The 16,750-nt window shown below is 42.3% G+C and overlaps 1 protein-coding gene across 4 annotated transcripts in view; it reads right to left on the reverse strand.

Moving 5' to 3' along the window:
• Window positions 1-1,220: 1,220 nt before the first annotated feature.
• Window positions 1,221-16,750, reverse strand: part of KHDRBS1 (KH RNA binding domain containing, signal transduction associated 1) — a 39,464-nt gene continuing 23,934 nt past the window's right edge. The window contains exons 9-12 of one of the 4 annotated variants that reach the window (XR_007407786.1): window positions 16,276-16,468; window positions 13,612-13,671; window positions 3,625-3,768; window positions 1,221-1,900 (exon numbers count right to left, since the gene is read on the reverse strand). Coding sequence is in view for 1 of the 4 variants with exons in the window: in XM_025446976.3 (XP_025302761.1) it covers window positions 16,371-16,468 (98 nt within the window). In the remaining 3 variants the exon portion in view is untranslated. Of the gene's footprint in view, window positions 1,901-3,624; window positions 3,769-8,866; window positions 9,038-13,611; window positions 13,672-15,119; window positions 16,469-16,750 lie in introns of those variants that run through there. The other 3 variants (XR_007407787.1, XR_003136524.3, XM_025446976.3) reach the window with 3 other exon arrangements.

A 16,750-nucleotide genomic window follows, 5' to 3' on the forward strand; every position in this document is an offset into this window, starting at 1 on the left:
TTTAGGAGTAAACAGGCCCAGAAAAATACACAGCAACTGATGAGCTAGGATTTGAATGTAGGCTTTGGCTTTAGCTCTGTGAGCTTTACTGTAATTCCGTGGCTCCCAAGTAGATATCCCGCATCTGGGGGTTGAGGGTGTGGCTGCTTATGAAACTAGCACTGGGCTTTCAGATAGTGACCCAGGCTTTGTGCCTCCATTTATCATTCAGATGCCATCCAAATCCCTAACTCCCTGCCCCAAACTCCTCCCCTGCCTGCTGAACTGAAGCAAGTCTTCAAATGCTAGATATATAAAGGATCTCTAGCCACAAGGTGAGGCCTAAGGGACCAAGAAGCCAGGGAAAATGCAACCTTAGTGGCCAGCTCCGAAACAAGAGTCTCCATGCAAACATTTGACAAACTCATCTCAGTTTGCCTGGGACTTGCCTGGTCTGGGCACTGAAAGTCTGACACCCCAGGAACCTTCTCTTTCTTGGGTAAACCAGGACCAGGTTTGAACCATAAACAAACCTCTCACACAAACACAAATGCTTTAGTATTTCAAAGTACTTGTGGTGAAAGGTATGAATGGGTGAAAAGCAGGGACTATGAAGTCTATATGATAGCTTCTTTTTTTAGCCTCATACAAGTTTATTCTCCTTGAGCTTCTGTTTTCTCATCTGTAAAATGAGTATAATGGATTGGAGGATTAAGTAAAATTGTGCACATAAACACTTGATGCAGTGCCTAGTTTATACTAATAAGCACTCAAAATATTTGTAATTCTTTATAGTAATAATCAGAAATGAGAATAAAAATGGGGTCAGATGTTTAATAACTTGCCCAAAGTAAATCAACTGATTTCAACATCCTTATCTTGCTAAGAGTGAATCCAAGCTCATCAGAATGCCCCAGGCACAGTGAAGATGCAGACAGTCTTTCTTCTCAGGCTTAGTCCTCCCAGTTCTTTTGTTAGGATAAATGGCCAGAAGAGTTATTTTTATTAAAGGAAGAGTATAATATTAGAGATCCCTAACCTCTCAGGTAGCTCAATGTGAAATCAGCCTAGACCACAGGCTGCAGGAAACTAGAAGTCTGTCTGAGGACAGACTTTCCAGTCCTTCAAAACAAAGTGTTGGGACCAAGAGCTAGCTCAACATAGCTGGAGGAGGAGGACTAGCTAGACAAGGGGCCTTTGGGTCTTTCCCAAAGCTGACAGAAGCTACCAGAGTGGGACCATTCTTCATGTGACCAAATCTTTTATTTGTTGGGGAAGGGATATAGTACAGAGGTGAATAGGAAAAGCCCTACCCTGCAAAAGTAGTCTTTGAGCAAAGTAAGTAATCAACTGTGAAGAGAAAAACAGGCTCAGAAGTTAAATAACTTGCTCAAAGTAAATAAACCTCCTCACTTGGCTTTCCTCCGCCTGTAATAGAGGTGACAAGCGGTCTTGTCCCGAGAGCCCTCTGGAGGTGCCCAAGGGCCTCCAGGCTGGCATCCACAACACAAGTGTGGGAGGGTGGGAAATAGGTGATGCTGGTGTGTATTCCAGCCAGTTCTAGGGGAGGCTAAGGGGAAGCAGGCAAAATGGGAGTGACACAGTGGGAGGTGGCAGTTTATTCAGATCTGGGAGGCTGTGCCTGGGATACCATCAGTCCCCTTCAACTCTTTCAAGTCCTGAGCAGGTGTAACTGTTAGCATCACAGCCCCATGCAGCCCTGAGGACTCCATTCCGGACTCAGAGACTCTGTTAGGGGAATCCTGGCTGGTGTTCTGTGGGCAAATCAGACAGCTCAAGAGGTGGAGTGGGAAAAGACTGTTGCTCTTGTGGCCTGGGTTTCTCTGTGCTCGGCAGATGCCCTCAGGCCAGCCTTGACACACAGCAGGCAGCTCTCCTGGTTTCCGGAGTCCTCTGATCACTGCAAAGACACAGGTAGAGAATGAAGAGACATGAAATTACCCTATCAGGGGGCTTCTTAGCCTCCCATTTGGCCAGGGTGTCCCCCCCCCTTGCAATCTCCCCATCCCACAGCACAGCTCTAGTTACTTCATTCGGTACAGGTTTCTAGGTGCACAGATGGATAGGCAATAGAAGTCCATAGCCTAAGAGCTTTTTGCTGATGGTCAGGCAATGAAAATGGAGTCTTACTTTATACACCTCCCATCCTTGGCAATGCCGGGCTGAGTGATCCAAGGCAGAATCAACTTGGCCACTCTGGGCCTTTAGCTATACAAGCTTTGGGGCCTCCAGATGTATGAAGGGGAAAATCATTTCTGCTCTCTCAGAGATGTGAAAAAGATAGAGATTAACAAAGAGTTTTAAAACCTTTGGAGGAAAAGAGAATGAGGAAACAGCATCTTCTTACAGCTATTATTAGCACCTCAATCCTAGGTGCAGGGGGCCATCTCTTTTGGCTTTTTGAGGGATTCATCTCAGCCCCAGATACTCAGGGTTATCTGTAGGAGACACACATCTCAAGCCTGGGGCACAGGGCAGGGCCCTGCTCTAATGCCTAAGCCTGTAGCAGTGCTCTCATTCTTTTAAAAAATGGCACCCCCATTCTGCTGGGTGTTCCAGCCAGTAACGTGGGAGCCCTCCTTAATCATGCCCTCTTCTCTCACAGCTAATCCGGTGCCAAATTATGTTTATTGTAGCTCTGAAAAGTCTTTGGATCCACTCACTTCTCTATATTTTCACTGCTATCACCCTACTTACTATAGGCCTTTCTCATTTCTTGTCTAGATTAACACAAAGTTTCCTAATAGGTCCTCATTATCCATAATCCATTCTCCACTCAGGAGCAAGTGAAATTTAAATTTAATCATGCTGGGGATCCCTGGGTGGCACAGCGGTTTGGCGTCTGCCTTTGGCCCAGGGCGCGATCCTGGAGACCCGGGATCAAATCCCACGTTGGGCTCCCGGTGCATGGAGCCTGCTTCTCCCTCTGCCTATGTCTCTGCCTCTCTCTCTCTCACTGTGTGCCTATCATAAATAAGTAAAATAAAATAAAAAATTAAAAAAAAATTTAATCATGCTGTTTCTGACGTCTCATTCAGTAGTCTTCAGTGTTGACCTCAGAGGAAAGTCCAGGTTCCTATCTCACCCCAAACCTGCCTTGGTTCTGCCCTCTACCTAGAATGTGCTTTGTGTCCTTATCATCTTACAAACTCTCTGCCTAGCCACCTCTTCCTTTAGATGTTAGCTTAAACATCATTTCCTCAAAGAGAACCCCTGAGCTAGGTTGCCTGTTGTCTGTCCTCATAGCACCCTGTTCTTTCCAGCACTTATCACAACTGAAATGATGTATGTCATTTATGAGACTAATATCTGTTTAGTGTCTGTCTCTTCATATATAAGCTCCATGAAGTCAGGGACTAATTTTACTGTTTATTCACCAATCTCCAGGGTCCAGCACATAGTAGAGGTTCCAGTATATATTAGCCAATGTGTTTAATAATATTGGGGCATCTGGGTGGCTTTGGTTGAGTGGCTGACTCTTGATTTTGTCTAAGGTCATGATCTCAGGATCATGGGATCAAGCCCCGAATTGGCTCCACTGGGGACACTGCTTGGGGATTCTCTCTCCCTCTGCCCCTGCCCCCACTCACACACACTCTCTAAAAATAAATAAATCTGGGATACCTGGGTGGCCCAGTGGTTGAACATCTGCCTTTGGCTCAGGTCATGATCCTGGGGTCCTGGGATTGAGTCCCGCATTGGGCTCCCCATGGGGAGCCTGCTTTTCCCTCTGCCTATGTCTCTGTCTTTCTCATGAATAAATAAAATCTAAAAAAAAAAAAAAAAAAAAAAAAAAAAAAAAAAGAAAGGGCCATTTATATTGATCCCTGGAGACAATCTTATGATGAATCCTATCAGAGCATAAGGCATTTCTTTCTCAAAGGCAGATAGAGATTGTTTCTGAACTCTTAACTGCAGAAAGCCTCCTGAGAAATGAGAGGCGCCTGTTCTATACCTAAAGCTGAGCCATGAATGGGAAGCATGAAGGCTGGAGGAGCCAAAAGCCCATGGGAGGAATTAGCTCTATCTAAATCCAAACTCTTCTATCTCAAGTTCTCACACCACAGTGTCTGGGAAGAAGAGACTGAGGTGGAATAGGTAGGCTTCAGAGATTGTAAGGGAATGGCTAATTCAGGCACCTTAATGCAGTTTTAAGAACAGGAGTAGTCTCCTAATGCCTGGCAAATGTGTTCCACGGTGACAGATCTGGGCTGACAGCCTGCTGTGCTTCATATTCTGCCTGGAAACCTCTCAAATGAGTTATCTTTTTTCAGGAGTCCCCATATCCTCCCCAAGTTTGCCCTGGAACCGACAAGGCCTCCTGAAGTGACAAGCTTCCTAGGTCTCGGCAAGGGAGAAGCACTGGTATAGCTTGTGTACCTATCTGAGAACTTCTACTTGTCCATCTCCTGCCCAAAACAGTAGCCAAAGATACTCATCACAGCAGTAGAGCCACTGCCAAGAGGCTGCTGCGTTTGTAGTCAAGGAATGTCAAGAAGCTAAACACCAGTAGCATGGTTAGGAAATTGGAGTCCCTTCCAGATAGAAGTCTCCCTCCTCTTAGAATAGAGAGCTACAGTTGGCAGAATTGGATAAGAACATGTCATTAGCTGCAGTGCTAAAACAGGTTAGAGTAAAAAATTTTCAAAAAAAAATAAAAATTTCAGCCTAGGGGCTAGAAAATTGATTTAATTTTCATATATAAATATATAAAAAATATATATAAATAAATATATAAAATATTTTATTTATTTGAGGGGTGGGGGGGTAGAGGGAGACCATTTCAAGCAGACTCCCCTTTGAGCGAGGAGCCCAACGTGGGGCTCAATCTCATGACCCCAAGATTATGACCTGAGCCAAAACCAAGACTTGGATGCCTAATCGACTGAGCCACCCAGACACCTCAGAAAATTGACTTTATTTTTATTTTTTTAAACTTTTATTTATTTATGATAGTCATACAGAGAGAGAGAGGCAGAGACACAGGCAGAGGGAGAAGCAGGCTCCATGCACCGGGAGCCCGATGTGGGATTCGATCCCGGGTTTCCAGGATCGTGCCCTGGGCCAAAGGCAGGCGCTAAACCGCTGCGCCACCCAGAGATCCCAGAAAATTGACTTTAGAGATCAGTGAACTTATCTGCTCACTACCCTCCAAAACGGTTTGGTCTGTTCCATAAAGGCAGCCTTCTCTGGAAGCCCAGGGAGCAATCAGGCCAGAACACGACTCAGGTACAGTGCCCACCATATGCCTTTGTTCCTAAGGGGCCTACAAGGGCTAGCTCAGGGAAGGAAAGAACAAGTAGTTAGGTGGGGCAGTGTACTTCCTCCCCTTCCCCCCAACAGCTGCTGTCTTAGACAGCTGTATCCAGCCTGTCTGCTCAGGTTATTAAATATTCATCAGATGCCTGCTAGCTTTAAACATGTAACGACTATTAATCCAGAGAGCAAGAGGTACATGAAAATTCTGGAGAGGAAAAAAAAAAAAAAAAGGAAAGAAAATTCTGGAGAGAGAAAGAGAAGGCTTAGAACAATCCAATTCTCTTAATTTCAGGAATCTGGAAACGCAGCAAGGGGTACCTATCCTGTACACCAAAGCTGGGAACTATTTGCCGTGTAAGCTGATCTTCTGGTGCCCACTATAGGTATAGAGACCAGGAGGCAGTCAAGTGAGAGCAGAGACCTGGGTTTAAACTCCAGCTCTTGGGCCCTGTGGTCATCCTAACCCAGATTTGTCAATTTCCCAGGGGATCCCAGGATTATCCCCACTTCACAGGGTTGTCTGTGAAAATTAAATGGGTCACTGCATCTTCATATGGTAATTCCAACGGAATTAGCACAGAATTAAGAGCTTAAAATGGAGGCAGAGACTTCATGCATTCAGAGGAAGCAAAGCCTTCTTTCACAATTCCTTAAAAACAAAGTTTGTATCAGAGGAGACCGCAGGTTCTGGTCTCCAACTCACAGGTGGGTTAAAAGCACAGGATGTGGGAAGCCTCCCTTAACATGGCGAAGGCCTAACGTCCGACCCTCAAGTAGCCCAAATCTCTGACAAGAGAGGATTATTCTTTCTGAAAAAGGTAAAAACCAAAAGGCCATGGAGCAAGAGGACAGCAAAAGGCAGGAAAGGTGAGGGGAGAATATCCCCTTCACTCTCCCACAAGGATAGGTGCTACTGCACAGGAGGCTCTGCTCTTCTGCCTCTTCCCTCCTTCCCTATGTTGCCAGCACAATGGCAAACATGGGTGTGGTCAAGTCACTCTCGTGCTCAAGGCCTTCAAATAGCTCCCTAAACTTCAGAATCAAGTCTGAATACTTTGCCTAGCATTTACCTTTTCAAAATGAGCGCTCACTTCTCTTCCAGCCTCTATTTATAGCTAACATTTACTGGGTGCTTACTATAAGTCACAATGAATGTTTATTATGAATTCATGCAATCTTCACAACAATGTGGTGAAATAAATGATAATCCCCCATTTTACAGATGATGAAACTGAGTCTTGGGGAGGATAGCTCTGAAGCTAGAAAAATTAACTCTGGAGGCAGCAGAATTGATGTTAGTCTGTTTAAAACCATTAATAAGGTGCTGTGTTAATCTGCCTGCCTGGTGCTTCCTAAGCCTTCTCTGACAGCTCCCCCAGGCTCCTTGGTAATCAGTTCAGCAACAGAGCACAGCCACACACTACTGCAACTATTAAAGACTTACTCTCTCCCATTAGACTGAGTTTCTGATAGGTAGACACTGTGCACTGATGGAGACCCATGACCTGGAACAGCCAGAATAAAGACCTAAGTGGCATCAGCAAATGTTTATTGCACTGGCAATAATATTCCTGCAGAAGAAGCCTCCTTCAAGGATAGAGAATGGCTGCCTAGGCTCCCAGAGATGGTTCAGGCTGACAAAACTGCTTCTAAATTCCAGCATAATCTAGTAGTTGAGATTGATCACAGACTCTGAAATCAGACTGCCTATGCTTAAATCCCAACTCTGCTACTTAGCAGCTACATGACCTTGGGTAAGTAATTTTCTGGGCCTTAGTTTCATCATTCTGTAAAAACAAGACAATATGAGATGCCTGGGTGGCTCAGAAGTTGAGCATCTGCCTTTGGCTCTGGGTGTGATCCCGGGCCCCAGGACTGAGTCCCACATCAGGCTCCTTGCAGGGAGCCTGCTTCTCCCTCTGCCCGTGTCTCTGCCTCTCACTCTCTCTCTCTCTGTGTCTCTCATGAATAAATAAATAGGATCCTTAAAAAAACCCCAAAAAAGAAAACAAAAAACACACAAAAAAAACAAGACAATAGCTCCTTTACAGGTGGAGAAGAGAAGGCATGGCACATAGTAAAGAAACAATGTTAGAATTGACAACATGTAGGCACCTGGGTGGCTCAGTCAGTTAAGTGTCTCCCTTAGGCTCAGGCCATGATCCCAGGATGCTGTGATCGAGCCTCATGATGGGCTCCCTACTCAGTGGGGAGCCTGCTTCTCCTCCCCCCTCTGCCCTTTCCCCTGCTTGCGCACACTCTCTGTCAAATAAATAAAATCTTAAAAAAAAAAAAAAAAAAAAAAGAATGGACAAAATGCAATAGTAGTTAAAATATATATTTTTCTGATTTTAACATCCCTGAAATCAGGATGCATCCTACACTTGATAACGACAACAAATTACTATGTTGGTTTAATTGGCAGTATTTTTTCTTTCTTTGCAGTACTTGATACATCTTAATGGTCTCAGTATCAGTGAAAATATGGTGTTATCTTACTGAATCTTAGAGAATTCGGTTTAAAAAATGTTGACAGGCACATGCCACAACTTGCTCTACAACTGTTGGCAAATTACTTCACCTCTCCTATCAGCTGCCTCCTTTACAAAAATAGGGACACACAGTAGGCATGCAAATTCAGTTCTCTCCTCCCTCAGCCAGGCAGAGCTGCCTACTTTCTCTGTCACTTCTTCCTTCTTTCACAAAGTGGGGTCACAAAATCAATGAATGGGAATAGACGGAGGGAAAATTTAAATGACTACTTAACAGTGACACTGCCAGGAAATAGCAGCTTGTTTAGGCTCACACAAAACACAAAAAGACATCAAGAAGAGGGAACCCATATTTTGCTTTATGGATTCTAATTCTGATATGATCTTTGGACAAAGCCTTGAGGGGCAGAGCTTCAGGGTTTGAGACTAGGCAGGGAGTACTTAAGTTTCAAAAACCTGAGCAAAACATTTCCACTACCACACCACCTCTATCCCCCTATTCACATGGTACAGAACTCTGCATATGTGCAGGCAAGAAAGTTTTTCGGTCCCAACTCTCAGGCTGCTGTTCCTGAAACAAAACACGGTCTGAATCTGTTTCATTCTTAGTGGCCAGAGAGCCCTAGCAGCTTCTGATGCATCCTTACCCTCATTCGTAGCTTGGGGCAGGGAGTGGGAAGTGATAGGAGAGAAAGCAAGAGGGACAAACACCAAGGCTTCTTGAATAGCTGCCATATTCCTAGGTAAGAGGGGGTGAGAGTGTTCCCTCTGCAGTGACAGTCATTGCCAGGAGCACCCTGGAGGAAGATGGAGAGAGCAAAGGATGTTGATGGCAGGGGAAATGGCATGTGGGGCGCAGCCTCGAAAGCCTTTGAAGAACTACATGTGGCTGGCATGGCAGCTAGAATGGCTAGCCTCATTTCCACTTGAGAGCCTGCAGTATAAGCACAGGGTAAAGATGTGATTCAGAGATACCCACATGTGGGATCAAATTCTAGCCCCATCGCTTACCACTAGCCTTTAGTGGTGCCAAAATAACCCAGTCAGCTAGTCCTTATTATTGAGTAGCTACTACATGCCAAAGATTATATTAATCACCTTTAAGTAATACCTACTTCAAAAGGTAGTAGATGGGGATCCCTGGGTGGCGCAGCGGTTTGGCGCCTGCCTTTGGCCCAGGGCGCGATCCTGGAGACCCAGGATCGAGTCCCACATCGGGCTCCCGGTGCATGGAGCCTGCTTCTCCCTCTGCCTGTGTCTCTGCCTCTCTCTCTCTCACTGTGTGCCTATCATAAATAAATTTAAAAAAATTAAAAAAAAAAAAAAGGTAGTAGATCTCTACCTCTGTGGCCAATTGATGTGCCAATATGGGCAAGGGTGCCAAGATCATTCTTCAATGGGGAAAAAACAGTCATTTTAATGCTTTAAAAAAAAAAAGATTAGAGAGAGAGGAAAAAACAAAAACAAAAAAAAGCGTGCATCTGAGTGTGTGTGCATGAGGGGGAGGAGAGGGAGAGAAACTCAAGGAGATTCCCTGCCAAGCTCAGAGCCTGACTTAGGGCTCAATCCCATGGCTCCGAGGATCATGATCCAAGCTGAAATCCAGTTAGATGCTCAACTAGCTGAGCCATCCAGGCACCTCCTCCCCCCAAACGGTCTTTTAAATAAATATTGCTAGGACAACTAGATATCCGCATTCAAAAGAATGAATATGAAACTCCGATCTCACACCATTTGCAAAAGTTAATATAAAATGAGTCACAGACCTAAATGTAAGAATTACTAAAACTCTTAGATGGACACAGGGTTAAATCTTCAGGACCTTGAATCAGACCATGGTTTCTTATCTAGGCAGCCAAAGTACAAGCAACAAAAGAAAATAAACTGAACTTCATCAAAATGGAACTTCTGTGTTTTAAAGAAAATAAAAAGATAACCTACGAAGTGGGGGTAAAACACTTGGAAGTCACCTATCTGACAAGGGTCTAGCAGCAGATCACATAAAAAACTTACAATTTAATAATAAAAAGACAAATAATTTAGTTAAAAACTGACACGAGATTTAAATAAACATTTCTCCACAGAAGATACACAAATAGTGGATCAGCACATGAAAAGAAGCTCAACAACATCAGTTATTAGGGAAGTGCAAATGGAAACCACCGTGAGACACCACTTCACACCCAGTAGGATGGCTACAGTAAACAAAGCAGAACATAACAAGTGCTGGTAGGGATATGGAGAAATTAGAAATTTCATACATTGGTGGAAATGTGCAGCCTCTGCATAAGAGTCTGACAGTCCTTCCAACAGTTAAGCATTGAGCTGCCAGTCAGAACCAGCAGTTCCTCTCCTTGATGCATGTTCAAGAAACTGGAAACATTATGACCACACAAAAACTTGTACATGAGTGCTCATAACAGTATTTTTCATCATAGCAAAAAGCATAAACAACCCAGAGATCTGTCAATGGGTGAATGGATAAAGCTGCAAAATGCACACAATGAAACATTACTTAACAAGGAAAGGAATGAGTTGCTGATACATGTTACAACATGGATGGAGCTTGAAGACATGATGTTAAGTGACAGAAGTCAGTAAAAAAAGATCCTATATTGTAGGATTCCATTTGTACCCAATGTCCAGAACAGGCAAGTCAAGAGGTAGAAAGTAGATGAATGGCTGCTCAGGGCTGGAGAAGTAAGTGGGCTGGCAGGGGAGACAGCTAAAGGGCATAGGAATTAAAAAAAGGGGGGGGGGCGTGGGAATTCTTTTCTGGGGGTGATAAACGCATTCTCAAATCGATGGTGGTGATGACTATACAATTTTGTATTTATTAAAAACCACTGAATTGTGTTAAAATGGATGAATTGTATGGATATGATTGCATCTCAATAATCCTAATGTGTCTTTTAATTTGTATTAATAGAAGCTGACCAGAGGCTGCAAGCTGGTAGGCTGCCTATGGGCAAATGTTTGGCTTACAGCATAGGTTTTACAGGGACTAATACTAATCTGAGCAAACAACTGCCAGTATGTAAAATCCAAATTTCTAGTTTTTCTGGAAAATAAAATCTATCAAAAAAAACTTGTGGAGCTGGAAAAGAAACATGAATGAAAATGAACTTCAAATGCTTGACAGGATCTTCCTTCAGGGGTCCAAGGTAGAACCAGTATAAGTTACTGGAGTGATTCATGCAAAATGAGGGATAACTTGTAATACTTGAAGCTGTCTTAAATAAAATGGGTTGCTTTGGAAGTAATATGCTTCCTATCACTGGTATGAAGTACTGATACATGTTACAACAGGGATGATCCTTGAGAACTTTATGTGAAGTGAAAGATGCCTCACAAAAGGCACATGTTATATAGTTCCATTTATGTGAAATGTCCAGAATAGGCAAGTCCATAGAAACCGAAGTAGGTTAGTGGTTGCCAGGGGCTTGGGAGAGGGGAATTGAGACTGGTAACAGGTATGGGATTTCCTTTTGGGGTAATGGGAATTTTCTGGAATTTGTGACAATGGTTGCACAGCACTGTGAATATTCTAAAAGCTACCAAATTGTATACTTTAAAAAGGTTAAAATGGTAAATTTTAATTTACACAAATTTTATATCAATTAAGAGTGAAAGGTAGAGAAGACTAAACGAGATCATCTTTATTAACTGCTTAGGATATTATCACAGTGATGTTAGCTACTATTATCAACTTCATTTGATGATAAAGAAATGAAGCCCAGAGAGGAATTAAGGGTTTGGTTTTGTTAAAACAAAGACAAAGGCTATAATGAGGCAGAGTCAGGATAGGTCCCCAATCTTGCCTGGCTTGAAAGCTTACAGGGCTATAATAAAAATTTACAGGTAGTAACAGAAAGCTACAGAAAACACTGAGACCAACTAACTAAATTCCATGCTCAGAAAAGGCAGACCACTGGCAAACCTGGGTCTGCCAACAATTAAACCTGTTTTTCCGGATGTAAATTATAGGCCAAATGAAGAAAGAAGCATCCCCCAAATTCTGCTGTAAAGATCACTCTAGGAAGAGTTAGAACTAATTCTCTGCATTCAGAGACTTTTCCCTAAAAATTGCCTTGCCATTCATGTAATCAGTATCAAACTTAGGACCTCCCTGGTGCCCAGAATCATGCTCAATACACACAGTCCTCTTTAAAGTCTCCTGAACTCAGAGGCTCCTGAGAGGCAGGGTGGGAAGACTGGATTTCCAAAAAGGCGTATTTCACGTCAAAGGCTGTACGTGCTTTTGACCTGTCCCTTTGGTACTCTCCTAAGCCTAACAACTCACTCAGGGGCAGAGGGAAAAATCATGCAGCTGCTTTTTGGATGGTTTCAATCAGCAGGATGGCTTTCTCAGTTGTCAGAGCCCCCGCCCAATCCAAATCAGGGGGCTAAGCTTTCTTAGAGAAAGAACATGAATATTTGCTATGTATAGGACACTGAATTGACAGGCCTTATATACAGTAAAACTCAGTTTGTCAATCACTATAAAGTATACATTATCACCATCTTCCCTGCTAGATGTGGAAATAAATAATTTGTTTTAGGTCACTAAACAAAGACAGCTTGTTGATTCAATACTGTTTGTCAGGTTTAATGCCTTTCCTCCTATGCCACATTACCCTTTCCGAGGGTATCCACAGGGTGAAAAATACCTCTTTCTTAGATTAAAAGTAGTATAATACAGGGACACCTGGGTGGCTTAGCGGTTTAGCACCGCCTTAAGCCCAGGGCCTGATCCTGGAGACCCGGGATCAAGTCCCATGTCAGGCTCCCTGCATGGAGCCTGCTTTTCCCTCTGCCTGTGTCTCTGCCTCTCTCTCTATGTGTGTCTCTCATGAATAAATAAGTAAAATTAAAAAAAAAAAAAGTAGTATAATATAGAGAATAAAGATCTAGCAACAAACTTGGGCTTGATTAATAACCGTACTAATTATGTGACCCCGGGGAGTCACTTAACCTAAGTCTCAGTCACTTCCGTAATACACAAATAATACTGGACAATTGCTGTTTGCCTGCTCAGTATCCATTCCTTTTTCCTAATAACACCCTGACTTCCTCTTGAGGAATTAGTTTTTTCTTACCACATCCTGGTAAAGTATGAACATGTGATTCAAGCTAATACAGTCTGACATTCTCGCCCTAGAACTTGAACCTCAAGGGAAAAAGAAAGCAAACAGGGCTAGAGTTCACTCATTCTAGCAATAGCACCTAAACAGTTACTCCTGGCTTCAAGAACATTCCTGTGGTCTATCACTGCTGTCTCAGTTCTCTGCAGCCAATCCTGTTCCAATGCCAGATTTTCTGGGCTTCACACTAAATCTGTGAGCCCCTAACATCCTTCTAATAAATTCTCATTTATACTAGCCAGTCACTTTGTTGCTTACAACCAATGAACTCCAAATGAAACACTGTCCCATTAGGTTACTGACAGGATAGGGCGGGATTTGATAGATATATTGACACTACCGTCATCACAAGTAAATTCAATATGGACTATAAACCAACATATAAATATGGCGTTGTAAATATGGTACAAATGACATGTGAGAAAGATTTGCCTACTGATCACCTCCCAGGCCACCACCTGGTGAAACTATAGTTAGGATAAAAGTCCCATATCCTTGGGGCACCTGGGTGGCTCAGTGGTTGAGCATCTACCTTTGGCTCAGATTGTGATCCTGGGGTCCTAGGATCGAGTCTTGCATCAGGCTTCCAGCTGGGAGCCTGCCTCTCCCTTTGCCTAGGTCTCTGCCTCTCTGTGTGTCTCTCATGAATAAATAAAATCTTTAAAAAAAAAAAAAAAAAAGTCCCACATCCTTAACAGAAAGCCACCTTAACATACCTGAAATGGGTCTTCACTACCCATTCTACTCCAGCAAATGCCTCAGGAGTTTTCAACCACCTGAAAACGGAGAAGTAAGAGATGAGCCTTTTGAAGAGGAAGTTTTAAAGACATACAAAATAAAAGATAGAGATCCTGCATGCAGTTTACACATTACAGGAGAGAAACATGCAACTTTAAAGAAATTTTAAGTAACATTTCATTGTGAATATCAATATGGGGACCTATAGGGGCTCATCCTTGTACATTTTTAAATAGCTGAGCAGAAAGCTTGACTTTGGGGAGCAGCAGGTCTAATCTACAGTCATTGAAATTTTACAATGTGTCATTTAAGATGTCAGACTTTGTGCCCAGGTTACATTACAGTTCACTTGTGATGGGCAGGATTATTAAGAGTTATGGCTAATTTATGCGGCAGCATATGGTTTTTCTTTTTACAGCTATTTTTATTAAACAAGTTTTGCAAAGTTTTAACATTAAAATTAACAGCTAAAGAATTGTTTATGCAAGTTGCTGTCACAGTTTATGTAAAAGAGAAATATGTGCTATTAAAATCAGACATTTAGGTTACCTTTGGTTTTTTGCGATGCATGTTAGCTTTACACATCCTGATTCTCTTGCGATAATTTTCCTTTAAAAAGGGGGGTATAGAGTGATCTCTTTTCATCAAAACAAGACATAATGCCCTGAAAGCTGACTTCAAACCATGGTTGAAAATTCAGTTATTTACACTTTATCACAATCTACAAATACATTTTTTTGTTGGTGTGTTTTAAAAAGAAAAAAAATGTCCATCATGCACTGCTGCAGGCAGCTTGGCACTTCATACAAGAGGATTTTTCACCCCCGAGCAGTTTAGGTGGCTCCCTTAGGGAAGGCATAAGAACCCTGAGAATTAACAGAGGAGTGGAAACAGGGCCAACCAATTCCATCGTTTCCTCTCTTGGTCTCTCAGGAGGGAGTTTAGAGCCAGCCTATCATGCCAGATCCTGCCCCAGCCCATCTGATTTGTTAACGGCATTTCTGGGATTGGAAGGGAAACCCTGAAGGGTATCCAGGGTTTGCTGAATTGTCATTATCTAAAGGCAGGTGCTATCCCTTTTCAAGCTCACGGAGATTATTTGGTGCTTGCTTAGGGCCACCTAGGGGCTCTATAAAAGGTGCAGACGAGGGTGGCTGGCACTTTAAACGCTGAGGCCTATGTGTGGAAACCAATCCAAGTTTTGGCTCAGTTGGGTTTCTCTCTCCAGAAATTAGAGCTTGCGGATAGGATGGGATAAAACTGCTGTCAACAACTTCCAGGGGGTGAAAAAGCTTTGGTTATTTTTAAACTAAAACTTAACAACTCGATAAACTTTTTTTTTGGTAAACTTAAAATAAAATCCCCCCCACCACTTTTAAGAATGTCTCCAACTTTTAACAAGCCCATTAACTTTAGAGTTAATTTAAGTTTATTTGAAAGAGAAAACTATTTTATTGTCCACCCAAAAAAATGACAATTCATCACATTTACTTTGATTAAAAAAGGACTAAACTTTATTGACAAACTGCTGCAGACATTTTGACATAAGTTTAAGCTACCTATTTAGGCAGACTTACACATGTAGCATTTAATCTTCCAAGAACAAAATGGGAGGACGGTACAAATCCAATTAGGACTTTAACTTATGTACAAAGTGGATTTTGATTCCTTTTTCATTCAGCTGCAGTGTCCCTTTTTATATCATGCTAGTGTTGAGACATACTTGACTAACTACCTTGGGAACAGTTCAATATTGACAACTGTCAATTTAAAAAAATCATCAGCTTTTGGCTCCAGTGTCCAAGTGAGCTTTTCATGGAGTGCAGACCTCAGATGGACAAAACACTTTTGTCTTTTTTAAATACTGAAATTTTAAGTATTAGTACTATTACTGAAAGATTTTTCAAGGCTAAAAAGCTCTGCATAAATTCAATCCAGGTGGCCAGCCCCTCTCCCAGAATCAACCTCTTCAAAACCTACTCCCGGCTAAGTATCTCTCAACACTGTATGTCTGGGGCTAGATTTCAAAACCCACATAATGAAAAAGTCAGTTTTACAAACCTAATTTTGTTGCTGTTGTTTTAAATCAATTAACGTTAAAAATTGCATCAACTATTTAATTCATGAGGATCTTTCATATTAAAATTTAACCTTAAGATTCAACCGCCATGTGCTTTTAAAGGAAACATTTTTAGAGACGTCTGAGCTTACTTTTACATGGTGGCACCTACTGCCGTTAACGTTTGTGATTTTAAATCTTAAACAGCCCTGAATTTTGAAATGTAGCCTAGTTTGGGATTCTGCAACTACAACTTTACGGGATGCCTCAAATCAAAACTAAGAGAAAGTTAACAAGCCTTAAACTTCAGAACCTTTAAGCAAGCAATGTCACTTTTGAAACTAACAGGTTTGTGGTTTTTTTTTTACTCAACTTCTTTTTTTTTATTATAAAAGGTACATTTCTGTTTATATTTAAACAACAAAGAAAAAAGCATCTACACACTTAAAAAATTAATTCGATATTCCTAAATCTATTTTAACTCATTTTAAAATACTACATACAGAAGCCAGAATGCAGAGTTAAGAATGGAGTAAGGTGGGGAGAAGAAGGGGACCACGAAGAAAAACACTTAGACAATTACTTGTCTGTTGTGGGTAAAGCAACAGGAATCCTGGGAGATACAAGAAATCAGTAACAACTTTGCTCATAACTGTTATTTTCCCCTCATGTTTGTTTTTAATAACGTCCATATGGGTGCTCTCTGTAGGCTCCCTTCACTGGCCTAGCTGGAGGGGCCTTCAGCGACGGCCTGGTTCCATTCCAGTCGTCTTGGCCTGTGGGGAAAGCAAGAACAATTTATAAACCATGTGCCATTGGCATGCTGGGATGAGCAGGAGTAGGTCATATGGTAAAGATCACCAAAAACACTGCTTTGCTTCCCTCCCGTGTCTTGCCACATCCCAGTGGTCCTCACTTTTCGCTCTGTTTGGCCTTCTGGAACGGGGCAATTTTGAGTGGACAGAAGGAAACAGCTCAGAAAAGGCCTGGAATCATCTTCAGCAAAGAGGTTCTCCACTGGCAACATGATCTACTCCAACCCCCAAACCTGGATAAAC

This window comes from Canis lupus, chromosome 2 (assembly GCF_003254725.2).
Source record: "Canis lupus dingo isolate Sandy chromosome 2, ASM325472v2, whole genome shotgun sequence".
Lineage (NCBI taxonomy): Eukaryota > Metazoa > Chordata > Mammalia > Carnivora > Canidae > Canis > Canis lupus.